Genomic DNA, 17,088 nt, shown 5'->3' with positions numbered 1-17,088 from the left:
TGCTTTATCTGAACATGAGGGAAAAGTTGATCCAAATATGTATGTTTAACCACAAGGATCACACTGAGACATATCTTTTTTAAGGAATTCCTAGTCCTGCTGACCAGATTCATGTCAAATTAAAATAAAAGTACACAAACTATTGAGTTATTGCAGTCTGTTTTGATGGTTGGAGGGGCGGGACTTATTTGCTGTTCTTCCTAACACCAGACCAGCATCCTGAAGCCTCTGTCCTTACTGTACGAATAGAAAGAAAAAGCTTTGTGCTAATGGCTGCTCAGTCCCTTTTTTGAAAAGACTTTAGGAGATTGTGCTGGCACTTGCTAGTTTTTTGTGGACTTTCGTAGTTGTCCTGAATATTTATTCACAGCAATCGAACCGTTCTTGTCCAGTTTCTGTATTATTGGATAAAAATAGTGATTAGGTTGCAATCTTGCTATAGTATTGCCTAAAAAGTTTCTGCCATGCAAAGCACTGATGGTAGCTTCTGTTTCCATTGAGGTTGCCACTTTTGATTTAAAAAAAGAACACCCGCTCCCCTTTATCGCAACCTCTCTGTTTTTTTTTAATTCAGAAATAATGACACAAGCTATCCGCTACCCTGTCCTCGCTAACTCTGTGCACTGAGCTTACGATAAGATAATTAAGATAAAGATCACTCTGTGGCAGGGCTAAAGCAGTTTGAATGTGGGGTTTGTGATCAAAGTCATTTTCATTGACTTTACAATTTATTGCATTTCATCTGATTGCTCTTCATGCAAACATAGACCAGCATGAAAAACTGAAGCCTTAAAGTTTGTTTAGAAATAAATCAGTCAGTCTCAAGACTTTAGGCTATAACTGTACAGACAGAGACTATTAAAAGCTTAACTTTAGAACAGCACTTAAAAACTGAATCCTGATCAGTCCGATTTCCTATGAGGAAGAACACTCACTGTAGGGCTTTCTTTCAGCTCAAAACTAGAGGGCTATATCCATGCACAGTTTTCATTAATTCTTATAATATTTTAATGCAACAATGGAAAATGTGTTCCACTTTTGGGAAGAAAATGTATATTTATAACTATATTATAGACAGAGGAGAACATTGGCAAATATTTCATATTCTCCATGTAATTAATAATTTATTTTTTGGGGTTGTTTTCAACGTATTTGGATCACTACTCCTGTTCTTGGTCTCCTTCAGGTGTTTACTTGTATTTAATTCAGATAATTTACCTCATCAAACTGCAACGGCTCAATGAATGCTCTTTAATGATGCACCTGCACCAGTGCTGTTCTTCTCTGGATGAGTTATGGCCCATTAACCCGCAGATGTTTCTTACTACTGTAAACTTGATGTGGGTTCCAGGTGCTCCCCCTCCCAGAAAATGGGTATCCAGGGAAAAACGAGGGCAGTGAGTTAATATCCTGCCTTTGTCAAATCTGAGACAAGTGAGCGTCTAAGGGGGGAAAAAAAGATGGTTGAGAGCTTAACGGTTGGGGAGAAATCTGAGCATGTTGCTGACTTTATGAGTCGTTTCTCTGCGCCCTTGCTGGGTCATCGTGCTGTTTCTCTGGCCAAATCTTCTGAGACACGGTGGTGTCTGTCCGTATTCGGCTTTGATTCATGCCAGCCTGAAGTGGCCTCCCTCCCTTTTCCCTTCTGGCAACATCCCAGAGGCAGCTGGGCCTGGCTGTGAAGAGGGGGCCTTGTTGCCCTCAGCTTGTTTTGCAGGGCCACAGGAGCTAAACACATGCTGGGTATGCAGGGTGCCAGGCAGAGGGCACAAAAAGAGCACATTGTCAATGATCCACCCGTTCCTGTCACACTATCACAGGGTGATAATTTGTATGGCAAGGTGACATGATTATTATTTTTTTTATACAATATGTGGTCCAGTTTGTGGAGCCTAAAGTTAGAGCAGGTGATTGCACATTCATCTGGAGCACAATGTTTGAGATTTCACTTTGAGATTGTTTAATTTTAATGACAGTTCCATCCTCACCTACCATACAGCTTACATTTAAACCATAAATAAATCTCATAAATCATTTCACATTTACATATCACCTGTACTTCTCTATGACCTGTAAATTATGTTAGTCAGATTTCCATCACAGCCTCTTTAAAATATTGCAGGGGAATAGAAACCTCTTGGGGTTGCTTGTACAACAATAGGAAATTGTGGAGCAGTAATTGGAACCATCCCTTTCGATCAAGAACGTTCTGCACAGATGCTCACCAAAGTTTTTTTTTTTTTTTTTTAGATTTCAATTGGCAGTTTTTCCTCTGAATATATTCAGGTTTTTCTGATTCACTTTAAAAAAAAAAAAAGAGTTTTATATTACCAGATCATTCTGTGCCGGTGATCAAAAATCAGAGCTGTGCACATTTGTGTAGAATGAAAATGGGTTGTTGAAAACATTTAACAGAAGAAGAATATCAGACATGGCCATTATGAAACACCTCATCAGTGCTTTTTGTACAGTCAGACAGAACCGCCCAGGGATGCGCCTATAAATCAGCCAGTGGCCCAAGCAAGCGAATTTTCTCTTGATTGGCTCTGATTGGTGATTAGCAGGTTGAATACAAAATAATCACGTTTGTTAATTCATTTATGTATTCCACTAAATGCATCAGTGATGAAAATCCTCACTAATTTTGGCCTGACTTCATGTCAGTAAGTGTGTTCTCTCATGGTTTTTGCTGTTGTTATTTTTGTAGTTTGGTGAGATCAGTTACCATCGGTGAAATCGCTTGTCTTGAAATTCTCAGGGGGGACAAAAATTAGAATCAACATGTCAGAAGAAAACTGGAAACTTGTATCAGTCAAATGCTGGTTGAGTTTTGCTGTAACATTTCTTTATTCTTTATTCTTATTTCCCCAACTCATAAGAAATTTCTTCCAGATGGGGATTTTGAAAACCGCTTATAAACTTGTAGAGCCCAAGGACTCACTTGCTGCTCCAGGACCTTTGACTCCTATTTTCCCCTCAAATACTTCAATACATGTTACTTATTTAAATAATGACTGTCATGTTTGCTTGAACAGATGCCAACTGGAGCTGTCCTTGCAATATCTTACATAAGCCTGAATGTCTCTTCCAATCAGATCATTTTGAGACAATATCTCAAATGAGTGAATCTTTATTTAATAAAAAAAGGGCTGCACTCATGTCCTTTTACTGGATCACCCAGGATTTTTTTTTTTTTTTTTTTTTTTTTTTTTGTGCACGTCACTGGATATTTTCCATAATTAAGGCTAATGGGGGAAATTGGACAGGAAGACAAAGAATGCTGGTGTTGAGTGTTTGCCACTTCTCTGTGAAATTCTTCTATTGAGAAAGTGTTAGGGTTAGGGTTATCTGTTTTTTCAGTTAAAAGTGAAGGGAAATGTAGCTGTTATGGATTCGCTTCAAGTGGTTAACTATCAGCTGATGCCCTTTTCAGTCGGCTTCATGTTGACGCACTTTGCACTACGGCTTCTGGAACACGACAGCCACTTCATCCCGTCATTTACTCCCATGTTAAAGAAACATGGAGTCCAACCCAGACCTTGATACATCCACAAAGGGTTAAAGAGACACTATGTTTGCACCAAGCTCACTCTGACTGTTTATTCCATCTGGTCCACCGATCGTAACGTTGCACATCTGACATTTGATAAGACCGTGACGACTGTGGAGTTTAATAACATTTGATGCTCTGGGAGATGGCTCCTAATTGAGTGTAAAAGAAAATGCAGAGTGCATTTCAGCTTGCTCTGACCTCTTCAGAGAAACTCCACTTCAATAAACAATGACATTGAGCTTTGTTACACACAGTCTCTGTCCAAAAAAATCATGTTTAATCCTTGATCACATACTAGAGAGAGACACAGACTTAATGTGCCTTAAATAGACCTGGCATTAGCTGGATGTTTACAAGAGAGTATGTCCATATGGGTAAAACTACCTTAGGTGGGCACACACCTCTGGCCGTGTCAGAGGACTGGCAGGAAACTGTCCCCTCTAACTCTCCTGGACTTCTTATCTTTTGAGTGGCAATTAATATTAAACCCACTCTACAGATGAACAAAGCGCTTTCTACCAGAGATTTATGATCTCTTCACCTCCCTGTGCAAACTCCAGTGCTAAAAATGTTGTTCTTGGACAGTTAAACATTCATATTTACAATCTCTCCTCTCCCCTGACAGCATATTTTTCTCAAAAGCTGAAGTCTGTCGACCTTTAAACAGCATGTTCAGGTCTCCACACATACCAGGGGCCACACTCTGGACCTCATTATTTCTGACTCTGCAGCTCTCAACAATCTGCTGGTGTATGATTTGGGTGTCTCAGATCACAGTGTCATCTCTTTAGAAATGTTCTTTATATCCCCCTTCTCAAATACCAAACATCAAATATTTTCCCGTGATACCAAAAACATACATCTTATGGGTTCTGTACCCTGTTAATCAGTCTCTGAATTAGTGGATCACTACAAAAGTTCTCTTCTCTGCCTTCTAGATGATCTTGCCCCTCTTAAATGAAGACTGGTATCCTTCTCTCGCTCACCACCCTGGTATAACTGTAAGCTGTTGGCTGTGCCATTGAAAGCCATCTCAGGTCTTCTGGCTTCTCGGTCCATTAACTGGCATAAAGAAAACATCAAAAAGCTTATGCAAAATCCCTCCATGATGCACGATCCAACTGCTGCTCTAACATCATCAATAGCAGACCAGGAAATTCCAAACAACTCCTCTCCACAACTAAATACCCTCTCAACCCTCAAAGCCAAGTTCACATTGATTCGTCAGAACAACAGCTAAAACGGTCTCTATTTTCCAGCCACCCAGCTCTTTCACCATCTTGTATTTATCTACAGTCTCAGACTTTCAGCTGCTTTGATGAAGTTACACAGAGTGATGTTGAAAGCTTCTTTAAAAGAATAAAGCCATCCACTTACACTTTGGACCCCGTCCCTACTGTTCTCATCAAATCAAACCTTTCTGCCATAAGCCCTTTCATCGTACAAAAAAATCAGCCATTCATCACAGTCTGGCCAGGTCCCATCTTCGCTTAAAACCACCATCATCAAACCCCTTTTGAAAAAGACCAACCTCAGACCTGAGTTGCTTTCCAACTACTGGCCCATCTCCCACATCCCGGTTTTGTCCAAGTAGCTGGAAAAAGCTGCCTGCTACTCAGCTGCAGGATCACGTCAATCTTGACTCCTTGTTTTGCGATATTCTAATCTGGCTTTCACCAAGCTCATAGTACAGAGACAGCACTGGTGATGGTCCCCAATGACCTCCACATGGGAGCTGACGCTTGCTTCCCATCCCTGCTCATTCTCCTTGATCTAACAGATTTTGACACTGACCACCACATCCTCATCAACCAACTTCATCTTGATACTAGACTCACTGATCCTGTCCTGTAATAGTTTTCACCCCATCTCTCAGGCATAGCTGAATTTGGCAATGCAAAGTCCGTGTTAGCCCATGTAACCTCTGGTGTCCCACAAGATTCAGTCTTTGGGCCTCTTCCCTTCATTTTATACATGCTTCCTCTGGGCTTTGTCATCTATTGGCCTTTGGGTCATCCAGGCTCCATTTCTGTAATGCCTTGTTCAAGATGATTTTTGCAAACCATGTTTGAAAGCTGTAACACAATGGGAACTGTGTTGCATGAATCCTCATGCAGGTTTAACAGGGTGGAACACATCCCTCCAATTTTCCATAATCTTCACTGGCCCTCCATTACATAAAGAATGCATTACAAAATTGCTCTCATCACCCACTGGTGTATTCACGGCAATGCTCCAGAATACCCAAGGACCCCCTCACACCCCACTCATCCATCCACTCCATCTGTTCACAGAAAGCCAACCTTGTCCATCCACCTCACTATTCATTACGGACAATGGGTGACCGGGCCTTTTCGGCAGCTGCTTCACGCCTTTGAAACTCCCTCCCTGACCACCTGAGAGCTCCATAGACACTTGCTACTTTTATAAAAAAGCCTTAAAGACTTTCCTTTTTAAACGAGCCTTTCCCACTGGTCTATGAGTTTTTAGTTTGTTGTACTTCTAATTTGTACTAGCACTTTGAGATCTTTTTTTTTAATGAAAAGTGCTTTACAAAAATAACCTTATTACATTATGACCTTTCAGCCTTTGGTTTAAAAATACAATCTCAGATTTATCTGCTTTGTTAGGTAAACATACTTTTGCTTTGCTTTGTAAGACAGCTTGTCAGCATTCAGCCTGTTTATTTGGCACAATTGGTGAGCATTTCTGGCAGATTGCAGGAACATTTCATAATGGTGTTTGATAAGAATAAGAACATGGCACATTTTCTTCATTAGGCCAGAAGTAGAAGTTCAGTTAAGAAAATTGGATTCCAACAAATGTGTTGCAACATAAAGACACCACTTCGCATCATCACAAGTGGACGTTGGCCAGTCAAAGTAAATAGAAGCCATTAAGACGTTTTTTTTTTTTTTTTTTTCTGAGTGATTCTGAAAGTAATACAACCAGTATTACTCATTCCGAAAAGACAAGTAAAGGCACCCTGAATATGTGCAGTACATCCAGTTCTCTGTTTGCCCGTTTTCTATTGTTTATCATCCATCAAATGGAGCTGAGCTTGTGTATTTACCCAAGAAAAGCTAAATCTAAACTCAAACTGATGTGAGGGCTGATGGACACATACAGACCTTGTAGTTGTGTATTAAACATACACTCCGCGTTGTACGTACTTCAGCTTATCTTCCAAATATTTGAATATTTATAGCGTGTTAGGTGTGCAACTTAGCATCGTTGCATAGCTGTTGACTTCTCAAGCTAAATCCACATCTGTGCTGATATTTGTGGTTGTACCGAAAGCATCTGTGTGTGCATTCTTGCATCTAAGACATGGAATTCCTTAATCTATTGCAGGAGGGCAGAAAACCAACCTTCCCCTGCAGGTCAATGAGGCCGATGTGACCCATAATGATCCACAGTCCATGTCAGTAGAGCATCGCAGTGCTTCCCAAGACAGCTGTCTGGACATTGTTTTTGCTAATCTCTTCCAGCAGCAATGTTGACTTGAGCCCTAATACAGTCTCTTCCCTTGCTCCTGAGTCAATAACCCCTTGGATGATCTGCTACCAACACAAGCAGATATTATTATTCAAGACAGCCAGATCTCTTAAAGTTCTGCTTAACCGGGGGTGATATTTCTGTTTTCAGTGGGAGAGCAGAGCATTACGTCTTCAAGGAGCGTTTGAGACAAATATGTGTTTGCTTCTCACTGATTACACTCACTGAAACACGGCAGGAAGAGGGAGTTTAAAAAGAAACCAAAGCCAGGTGGAGGGTTACCGTCGGGCTCAAAGATAGATGGAGCTGGTGTGGTTACTGCTAAACATGCAAAGGATAGAGGAAATTATGAAATGGGTTATGTTGTGATCTAACAGTGAGGTTTGGAGTGGTGTGTAATCAAACAAATCATTAACTCTGAAACTTACAGTGTGTGACATTTAACTTGGCACATTGGCAGATATGCATTGCGGTGTTACAGAGTTTGTGTCAGTGTGTTTTTGTTGCACAAACGTTGCACATGATTCTGAACTGGAAAGAAAATGACGCATCATTTTCAAAATAGTTTGGCATATTGTCCACTTAATTAAATCTGTTAATAAAAGGGCAACCAATTCCCAACAGAGCTGTCCAATTAGTAAACACTCATGTACATAATCTGGGAAATTTGTGGAAGAAGGCTGCTCTGAACGGATGAGACCGAAATTTTACTTTTTGGCCTTTATGTAAAATGCTGTGTGTGGCACTGTACAACATACTGCATAGTGACGCATACGATGGCACAATCATTCTTTAAGGAAGGTTTTTATTCAGCATGGACAGAGAGTCTTGTCAGAACTACTGGAAAGGTTGGATAAGCTAACATCAGGACAATCCTGGAGGAAAACCCTTTTGAAGGCTTCAAAATACTTAAGACTGGGGGAAAAGTTTACCATCAAACAGGACAATGGTCCAAATTATGCTGTCAGAGTTCTGATCAAAGCATGTTCATATGTTAAAGAGGCCCAGTCAATGTCTAAATATAGAGAATCTTTGGAAAAACATGAGAAATGCTCTTCTCACATTTTGTTGAACCAAAAGATTGAGTTTGAGATATTTTGCAAAGTAAGTGGGTAAAATGAGAGTTTGTAAACTTACCCGCTGAAGTGGTGTGTGTGTGTGTGTGTGTGTGTGTGTGTGTGTGTGTGTGTGTGTGTGTGTGTGTGTGTGTGTGTGTGTGTGCATTAACTGGAATAAAAAGTGACCAGCACTCTTTGTGTCTGGAGAATCAGGCAGGATTTATGATGTGTAGAAGAGTTTGTGTGTCTAGAAGAACTCAAACCTCAACAGTTTCATAGCGGTTCCAGCGGGCCGTGTCGAAGCTTTTTGCACTTCATCACTTTAGTGCCAGACGACTATTTACACCACAAAACATTTCTATTGTAACTCAACTGAAAAGCAGAACCAAAACCATGTTGCAAAATAGACCCAACTCTCTGTAACAGCAAAAGCATAAATAGCCAACATTATCTCCGTTCATACCTCAGGTACATTTGTGATGTTTCAGTCATTGAGGACAGAAAACATTTGTCTCCTAATCTCCCTGGTCTGACGTGTGCTTAGTTTGGCTTGGTTTAAGTTATATTCTCACTGAAGGACCACTTTTTTTTGTCCTTTTAAATACATCTGAAATGTCAGGGAATACCAGCTATTGTGGTTTATTATTTTTCTCACATAAGTCAGATTAACAATTCTCTCCTCAAGGTGTTGATTTGAGTCAATGGCTGTAAGTAAAATATGACCTATAATGCAGACCTTTGTTTAACTTCCCAACGTTATCATGAATGAGTATGGGGGGATATGAAATTATAACTATATCACAGTAGTTTTTGGTATGCGAGATATTTATGAAAGTGATAGTAATTAGGGACCAGCCCAGATCAGTGATTAGTGTGTCAAACTACAAATTAGATTGTCTCTCAGTGAATTAATTATACAAAAACTCTTACTGGTCATGGCAGTGTTAACACTCTTTAGTGTAGAAAATGTTACAGAGTGAAGAAGGCTAAATTGGCCATTCTAGGTGTCAATGAGCTGTTTAAAAATAAGGTCAGAAAAAGCAAAAAAAAGAAGCTTCTTGAGGTTAAGCTATTTTCTGTGGAGGCTGCACCCTCCAACAGGAACTTAAACATGGAGGAGAGACATCAAACAGATAGCAGGAAGGCTGAACTCACTGCAGGAAAATTTCACTTTTTTATATTTTTGAGCCTTTAGCCTCCGTCATAGAACATGCTGACATCTTAAATTGGAGTTCATTATTTTCATTGGAAAATTAAATGTTCTGGTAATACTTTTCATTACTGGATACTATGCTGCCTGTCCACACTATATAATACCATTTATTTTTTATTTTCATGCTTCACCATTTTTTAAATGATGTTGCAGACATTTGTTGAAAATCAGTCGCTGACTGGATGGAAAAAAACATTGGATCAAGGCAAAAGCAGAAGATTCAGGGTTTATTCTTTTTAACATATGTCAGGGAGTAATTCCTCTGGTCTGACTGTACAGAAAGCCTAATTTTTACTTAATATTTAGTCTTAGTAAACAATTTTCTAATCTCTTTAATATAGTTTGAAGTGGTTTATAACACCATATGGTGATTTTTTTTTTTTGTTTTTGTTTTTTTTGTTATTTGATCCCATTTTATATAAAATTGCTTTTTTAACTTGAGTTGTAGATATGTGCACGGCTGTATGTCCTGCTGGCTTTATTGACCCGTCACAGGAGACATTATGATCCCATGGCCCAGCTGAGACTGGTTGACTCACTATATGAACAGCTCCCTGTGGATTAGGCTATACACTTACTCCATGAGGACCCCTCTGTCCAAGCCTTAATATATTTTACACACATTTGATACAGATGTGCACTTTGGCTAAGACTTTAATCGGATGTTTATGTCAGTTTTATGTGCCTTCTTCTTTGTTCGCCCCCTCTGTTTCCTCAGTTAAACACCTGGCCCCACAAGTATAACACATTTGAATGAGAACTGTTATGATATTATATGACTGCCTGTTCTGTTCCTCCAGTCACTGTGCTGTAATTGGCACCTCTGACTGCTTTGCTGGGCCTCTTGTTCACATTCTGGTCCTTTTTTTTTTTTTTTTTAGTCGAACCAGACCTGTGTGGGACTCTGTGTCCCTGGATTTAGGCAAGTGGGTGTTCGAGGGAGACTGTGAGTGTGTGTGAATGTGATGGGAATATGGAGGGGAAGCAGAAAGGCTCCAAGGAGCACATGATCTTTTGAATTTGGGCATTTAAAAGAGCTGAACTTAGATAAGTGTGTGTGTGGCTGTGCTTCGAGGCAGACAGTCTGCCACTCTGGGTTCATCCTCAGTTCAAATAGGAAAACAATTTAGCTTCTAAAGCTGAAACCTCACACACTACGTTTAGTGGGACTCAAGTTCTGAATTTAAACTTGACCTTCTGGAATAGTTCTCCACTTTATTGTACTTTTTAAGTATATCAGATTTCAAGATGAGCCCAAAGGTCGGGAAAACAACTGATGAGAAAATAGTTTTTATTAACTTTGCTCACAACTTACAAGAAGTTAGAGAAATTAGATTTTATGCTTGCAACTTTTTGTCGAACTGAAATAAAACCCATAGATATCCAGAAAAGTCATAATGGCAGCAATCTTTGTTGCCTCTTTTTATTACGTTTGTGTTAAAAATTACATGGTCTCCCTTCAGTTACATCCAAAACTAAGGGCTCCATGAAATTCTATCAATATTAAGTTTTCATTTTTTAGGGTTTTATGTTTTAGGAAGTAAATGTAATGAATGCAAAAAATAATAATCTACAGAAAAACAACTGATTCATTAAGATTTAGTTCTAAAAATGTAGTGCACTTGTTTATGTAATTTTGTCGAATAAAATTCTTTGGAAAAAGAGCATACTGCAAGTTTCTGCCCTATTTCATTAGTAATAACCAATCTTTCTTGCCGTAACACAGAGTTGGCTGGGCTTTAAAAACTTCATTAGGTTTGTAAAGGCGAGCCAACGAGTTGGTTCACTGTCTTCTGAAGAATTTTGTGACTCAGAACATACAGCTACAAAAACCTTTAAATGAACATGCATCTCGATCCATGGAGGGAGGAGAGATGATGGCTAAGGTGCTAGCTAGGCTAACATTAGCTTGGTCCCTGGCTGTTTTGATATGACTTGTTGATGATTCGATTCTTAGCATGTTGTTGATGATTCGATTCTTAGCATGTTGTTGTTGTGGATAGAAGTGCGGATAGAACTTACAGAAAGAATTGTTCTCCTGCTTAATTAAGTGAGCACTCAGCTTTAGAAGTTGTAATTCTTAACGATGAGTGACGTGTTCAGGTCTCTCCCACACAGCTGTCGATAGAACCTCCCCTGAACAGATCACGGAGCAGCAGTGATAAAAACAATCTCCTTTTTTGTTTTTCACTATCAACATCAGTGTGAAGACTAGATTGTTAAAAAAAAAAACCACAAAGGTTTGGGATCAAATGTTACCAAATTCTTCTATATTCCATCATTTGTAGTGGACTTTATTTCATAGATATGCCAGATTCCACAACTTCATCCATATTTCCCTCATGACAGAAATCATAAGCCGTTAAATGTAAGGTGTCGGCTGATTCTGAATTGACTTGCCTTTTAAATGCGGATTAAAATCCAGACTTTAAGATCTAGGGAAGGTGAATGAGCTACTAAATGTAATCTCATCACACAATAAAAGATGCTTCCGACAGTTATCTTAAAACGCATGTCTGTTGCAAACCTAAAGTTAACCTTGAATATTCTGAGCCTAGGATTAAATGTTGCCAATTTTTAAATGTTTTTTCTGAAAATATGTGTGGTAGAATTGCTTTAGGTGCTTTTCATCGACGCTTATTCCACTCAGCTCATTTGCGGCAATAGCTGATCCCCGGTGACGTTTTAAAGTATGCAGCACTTGTTCCAAATGGAAACAAAAAGCACTAAAACCTTTATGCCATTCAGCTGATGGTGGATGTCAGTTATAGGACACAGGAGGAGATTCATTTGTTTAAGAGCTCCCTGGAGAAAGAGGAGACAGAGGAGGATTAGACACGGGGTGAATCTCCTGTAAAGAGCCCTCCATGCGTGTCTATGCAAATTTCTTGCATGCATCCATCACACACAGATGCATAAGGTTATGGTGCATAGTTTGGGTGGTGTGCGTGTGTTCTCTGGCAAATTGTCGACAATTCAGTAGAGTGATTCGCAGCAGGCAGCGTGCAGAGCCTTGAATCACGTCCATGCTTTTGAATCCGGACTCCAAGAACAACAGCTCTCACCCTCTCCTTTCCATACATTAATCACAGGGATGTTCAGCCTAATTTCTCTTCCACTATGAAAGCTCTTCCAGAGAAGGCCCTCAGTTCATGAGCAGGCAAAGCGCTATTTCTGCATGCTGTCCAAACTCTCCTCATCGATATCAAATGTGCAACCATTACAGTTTGGACCAGGGCTGGCGTCCCGTGTCTGTGTTGAATTTAAATCAAGTCATATTTAATGCATGGGATTTATCTGTCGTCACCTTGGTGGCAGAGCAGAGGCCGGTGCTTCCGTGTTCAAACAAGAAGCACATTGTTTTTCGGGTGCTTATGTGTGATCTCAAAGACTTCAGTGTGTTAAGAGTGGCTGATTGCCTGCATGCATTTAGATCTTGATACTCAGGAAGGAACACTGTAGATCAGAGGGTTTTTTTTGCTCTTATCTAAAAATCTGCTTGAGATCTCTTATCTTTGATGAGCAAAGAGGGAGCTTTTGCTTCAAAGTAAATGGTGTAAATTGTTTGTATTTTTTTTTTTTTTACATGTCTCAGTCAGAACAGCAGTAAGTCAGGAATCAAGCAGAAGGTTTTAAAGTCTTCAAAGTCTTCAAAATCTGCCGCAAGTCATAAAGAAATTATAACTTTCAGTGTCACTCTCCCTCTCTGCAAGTCTTTGTCACGTCTGTCCTCTATCTCCCCGTCTCACAAACCCTCATTTGTCTGAAATAATTTATGAGGTCTATCAGGAATCTTATTCAGTGGGATAGTCATTTACAAAGCAGCCCACGCTGTGCTCACTGGACGTGACATCCGTCGGTGCTTACGCGTCCTGCTTGTAACTTCTCTCCTCCAGAGGACATTGACTCGCTGATTTCTAATTAGTTCAGCTAACGGGAGCTTTGAACCACAGAGCCGGGTGAGCTTGAGAGGCTAAAGTTTCAGCAAGTCTTTGCTTTTGCTGTTGTGGCCTTTTGTTGTGGATTCGGGGGCGGAGAAAGTTATTCAAATGAGATGAACAGAAGATGTCTGTGTGTTGGATGGAAGGAAGGAGAAAAGTGTTGAATGCTCAACTTTACTGAAGAGAAAGGGATTTTGTAGAATTGAGGAGATAAACCAGGACATTTTAAGCAGTGGGAGGTTTTCCCTGAAAGGTTATTAAAGGTTATTAAATAATAATAAAGGTTATTAAATAATAACCTTTCAGTATAGAATAATCCTTTATTTGTTCCGCAGTTGGGAAACTCAATGGTATCAGCAGAAAATGACAAGCAAAAAAAATTCAGATGTATTTCAACAATAATGATAAAATAGAGCCTGTATAATAAAGTTAAATACACAAGGATATACAATCTGGGGAGGAAATTAGACTACAATCATTTTATCATGTTCAAGATACCAGTTTGTGATGGTTTGACTTGATGTTGGGTTATTCAGCTGGAGGTTTACACCAAATTCTGAATTACATCTGAATGTCGCAGCTACAGTCCAGACTCAGAATAGAAAGTGTTTTTTCCAATCTCTTATCTACTTTTGGTGAGTCTTTGGTGAAACTGGTGCTTGGTGCCCTGCTCTTAGCTGACAAAAGTGGCACCCAATATCTTCTTTAGCTACTGCAGCCCGTCTCCTTCAAGGTTGGACTGATTTTCCTTCAGAGGTGGTGTCAGGCATACCTTAGTAGAAACCCTCAGTGTCTTCCCATCATCTCCAACCAGTCTGTTGATTTTCCTCGGGAATCTGAAATCAACAAGGTTTTTTTCATCCACACCGCTGCTGCTCTTTGGATATTTTTACTTCTAGTCTCTATAAACCGGAGAGATGATTGTTTGTAAATTAGCAGCTTCCGAAATAATCAGACAGCCCGTCAAGACCCATAACATATTTAAAGTCACTTAAATCCTTCCTCCTCCCCGTTGTGATGCTAAGTTTGGAGGTTACCACATCTCGAGGCCTAAATGTGTTGAGTTGCTAACCTGCGATTGACTAATTTTCTATTTAATTAAAAACAGAATTCAGTTTCCTCGCAATAGAGTTCAGATGTAGCTAATAAAGTGACCAATGCATACAAGTAGCTGAGAAGAGGTTTTATCTATTTGAAATAACGAAAAAGCCCCGCATTCAATCTTTAGCCAATAAAAAATTAGGCCAGTCAGGGCAATTTTTCTATATTGCAGTTTAAACTCTCCTTTTCGTGTTTTGATAAACACTTTGAAGACTACATTAAACTCAAACTGTGTTCTAAATTGAATATATTCCACAAGTTTGGTCAGAAAAATTATTTTGGAATTTGACCTAGTTTAAAGATAACAGATGAATAAAAAAAAAAAAAAGTGAAATAGCCCTTTAATTTAGTACCAAACAGGAACCAGATACCAACTTCGGTCTCATTAGCCAGCTGCAGTCTGGATATACACTGGATGAAAAATGGCATCATATTTTCATCCAGTGCCTTCACTGTACATAATATTGGTATCCATTCTTTTTTTTTGGCTTCACATGACCATCACCAATATATCAAATGTTGGGAGCAAAGCTCACACAGGACATTTTTGACTTCTTGTATCACTACTGCCCTGGTTAGTGAGTCATATTCCATATCAAAAACCATAAAAGGAATTTCTTTGGTCCAAATTTCAGGTAAAACTATGGGGCAGAGGGTTCCCAAAGAGCAACATCTAATTATAAAAAGCAACACTTTGCATTGTCCATAGCTGGATTTGTCCTTATTTTCTCCATCTTTGTTACTCTCCTCCTTTAGGTTCGTCACACGGTTCATCGAACTCGACGGACTCACCTGCCTGCTGAATTTCATGCGCAGCATGGACTACGACACGTCAGAGAGCCGCATCCACACTTCGGTCATCGGCTGCATCAAGGCCCTGATGAACAACTCTCAGGGACGCGCGCACGTCTTGGCCCACCCTCAGAGCATCAACACCATCTCTCAGAGCCTGCGGACGGAGAACATTAAAACCAAAGTGGCGGTGCTGGAGATTCTCGGGGCCGTTTGCTTGGTGCCCGACGGACACAAGAAGGTGCTGCAGGCCATGGCGCATTACCAGAAATACGCTGCAGAGAGAACTCGATTCCAGGTGAGGAAAGCTGAACAGACACCGTATTCCTGTGATTGTGGATCAGGTGCAGTACTCCTTAGGTCCCCCTATTTTTTTTTTTAGATTTTACTTCCTGTCAGCCAGACATCCTTGTAATCTTTTAAAGCAAACTTAGTCTTTCTACTGTTTTTGTAAATTTATGTACTTTGTTTTTTTGTAAAAAGTTTTTTTTTTGAAAGTTTGTCTCTCTCCCTCTTTCTATATTTTTTGAGTTGTTGTAGAAAACATTTTTTTTCTATTAAATAGATCCTTTCATTTTTGGGCTTCCTTTAACTTTATGTTGAACTCAACACTGATACTGACAACAGTGTGAGTTAGTCTAGTTACGTTTGAGTCTTTTTTTCCTTTTGTTATAACTCCTACGCTGAAGAAAGCTGTTATCGTGACCTGATTCTGCTTACGGTAGTTATGCTAAGTTCACTGATCAGAAATTATTAGATTTTTGAGTTTCCAACTGCTTAGTTACCGATTCTGGTCAATATCAAATTTCAGAATATTTTTGTTAATGGTCTCTACGTTTTTTTCCCCCAAAATATGTTGCTTTTTACAATTTTTCTGAATAGTTTAGTTTTCAGCAGCAGCTGGACATTAACCATGAGTCATTTTTTTTTTCATCTATATAGAAAAACTTAGAAAGACTTTTAGGGAACCCAAAGAACATTAACCTAAGACAAATTACAGTAAGATCTGCCACTTTTGACATAACATCTAAAGAAAAAAGTGGTGGATCAAACCTTTACCACCTGACTTTAGTACACATGGGTTTATGGACGTTTTGCAAAATGTATAAGGCTGACACTAAATCTCAAGATTACATACGTCATTGCGGTGATTTTAAATTTAGTTACAGCTGGTTGGCCTTAGGTTATCCCCACAGTCCAAAGGATTTGAGACTCCTGGAGGTCGCAGTGTGCTGAGTGCTTTAGTAAGTGGCAGGACTGAGTCAACAAACCACATCTTACACCTCCCCCTGGGGGGTCTGTGGTAAATTATGTCACTTCAGACTAAACTAACACCCCAGGAGCTGAATCACTGCAAGCATAGGAAGGCTTTAAATGTTGGTTTGAGTTATGATTAAGCTTCTGAAGTATGTTAGGGGTAACAGTTTAAGAGATGATGAAGGGTTGAGGAACTGAGAGCAGTGAGCCTATGTTACCTTCTTTTCTTTAATGTCAGAATATTGTGTGTTTTTTAAGTATGTTTGCATTTACCACTTATCTGCTTGAATCTAGCAGTTTAAGTTTGGATTTTTGAGTTATTTTCCAACCTTTCCTGAAAATCCAGACACTCCTGAATGAGCTGGACAGAAGCACCGGCCGCTACAGGGACGAGGTCAACCTGAAGACGGCAATCATGTCCTTCATCAACGCGGTGCTCAACGCTGGAGCTGGAGAGGTCGGCACGCTCTGGCAAATGCTTTTATGTTTTTTGTTTTTTTTCTCTCAGCGGTTTCTTTTAAAAGATGCAGGCAAAACCACCGCAAGGCTTTGGCACGTTTTTAAATGAAGATTCTGTGGAATGAGTGACATTTTCCACTGTGAATTTTTACCCAAACACCTTATTTTTATTTCTTGCTGATCAGCAGACTCACACTTAAAAACTCTGGAACATTT

General features: G+C 39.6%; 1 protein-coding gene across 5 annotated transcripts in view; it reads left to right on the top strand.

Annotated features, from left to right (window-relative positions):
• Window positions 1-17,088, top strand: part of daam2 (dishevelled associated activator of morphogenesis 2) — a 128,721-nt gene that overhangs the window by 79,403 nt on the left and 32,230 nt on the right. For all 5 annotated transcript variants that reach the window (XM_012881858.3, XM_036132856.1, XM_036132854.1 and 2 more), the window contains exons 6-7: window positions 15,121-15,454; window positions 16,760-16,870. In XM_012881858.3, coding sequence (XP_012737312.2) covers window positions 15,121-15,454; window positions 16,760-16,870 — 445 coding nt within the window. The remainder of the gene's footprint in view (window positions 1-15,120; window positions 15,455-16,759; window positions 16,871-17,088) is intronic.

Source organism: Fundulus heteroclitus, unplaced genomic scaffold (genome assembly GCF_011125445.2).
Source record: "Fundulus heteroclitus isolate FHET01 unplaced genomic scaffold, MU-UCD_Fhet_4.1 scaffold_55, whole genome shotgun sequence".
Classification (NCBI taxonomy): domain Eukaryota; kingdom Metazoa; phylum Chordata; class Actinopteri; order Cyprinodontiformes; family Fundulidae; genus Fundulus; species Fundulus heteroclitus.
Note: the sequence above shows the minus strand (reverse complement) of the source record. Positions and strands in the feature narration are given on the sequence as shown.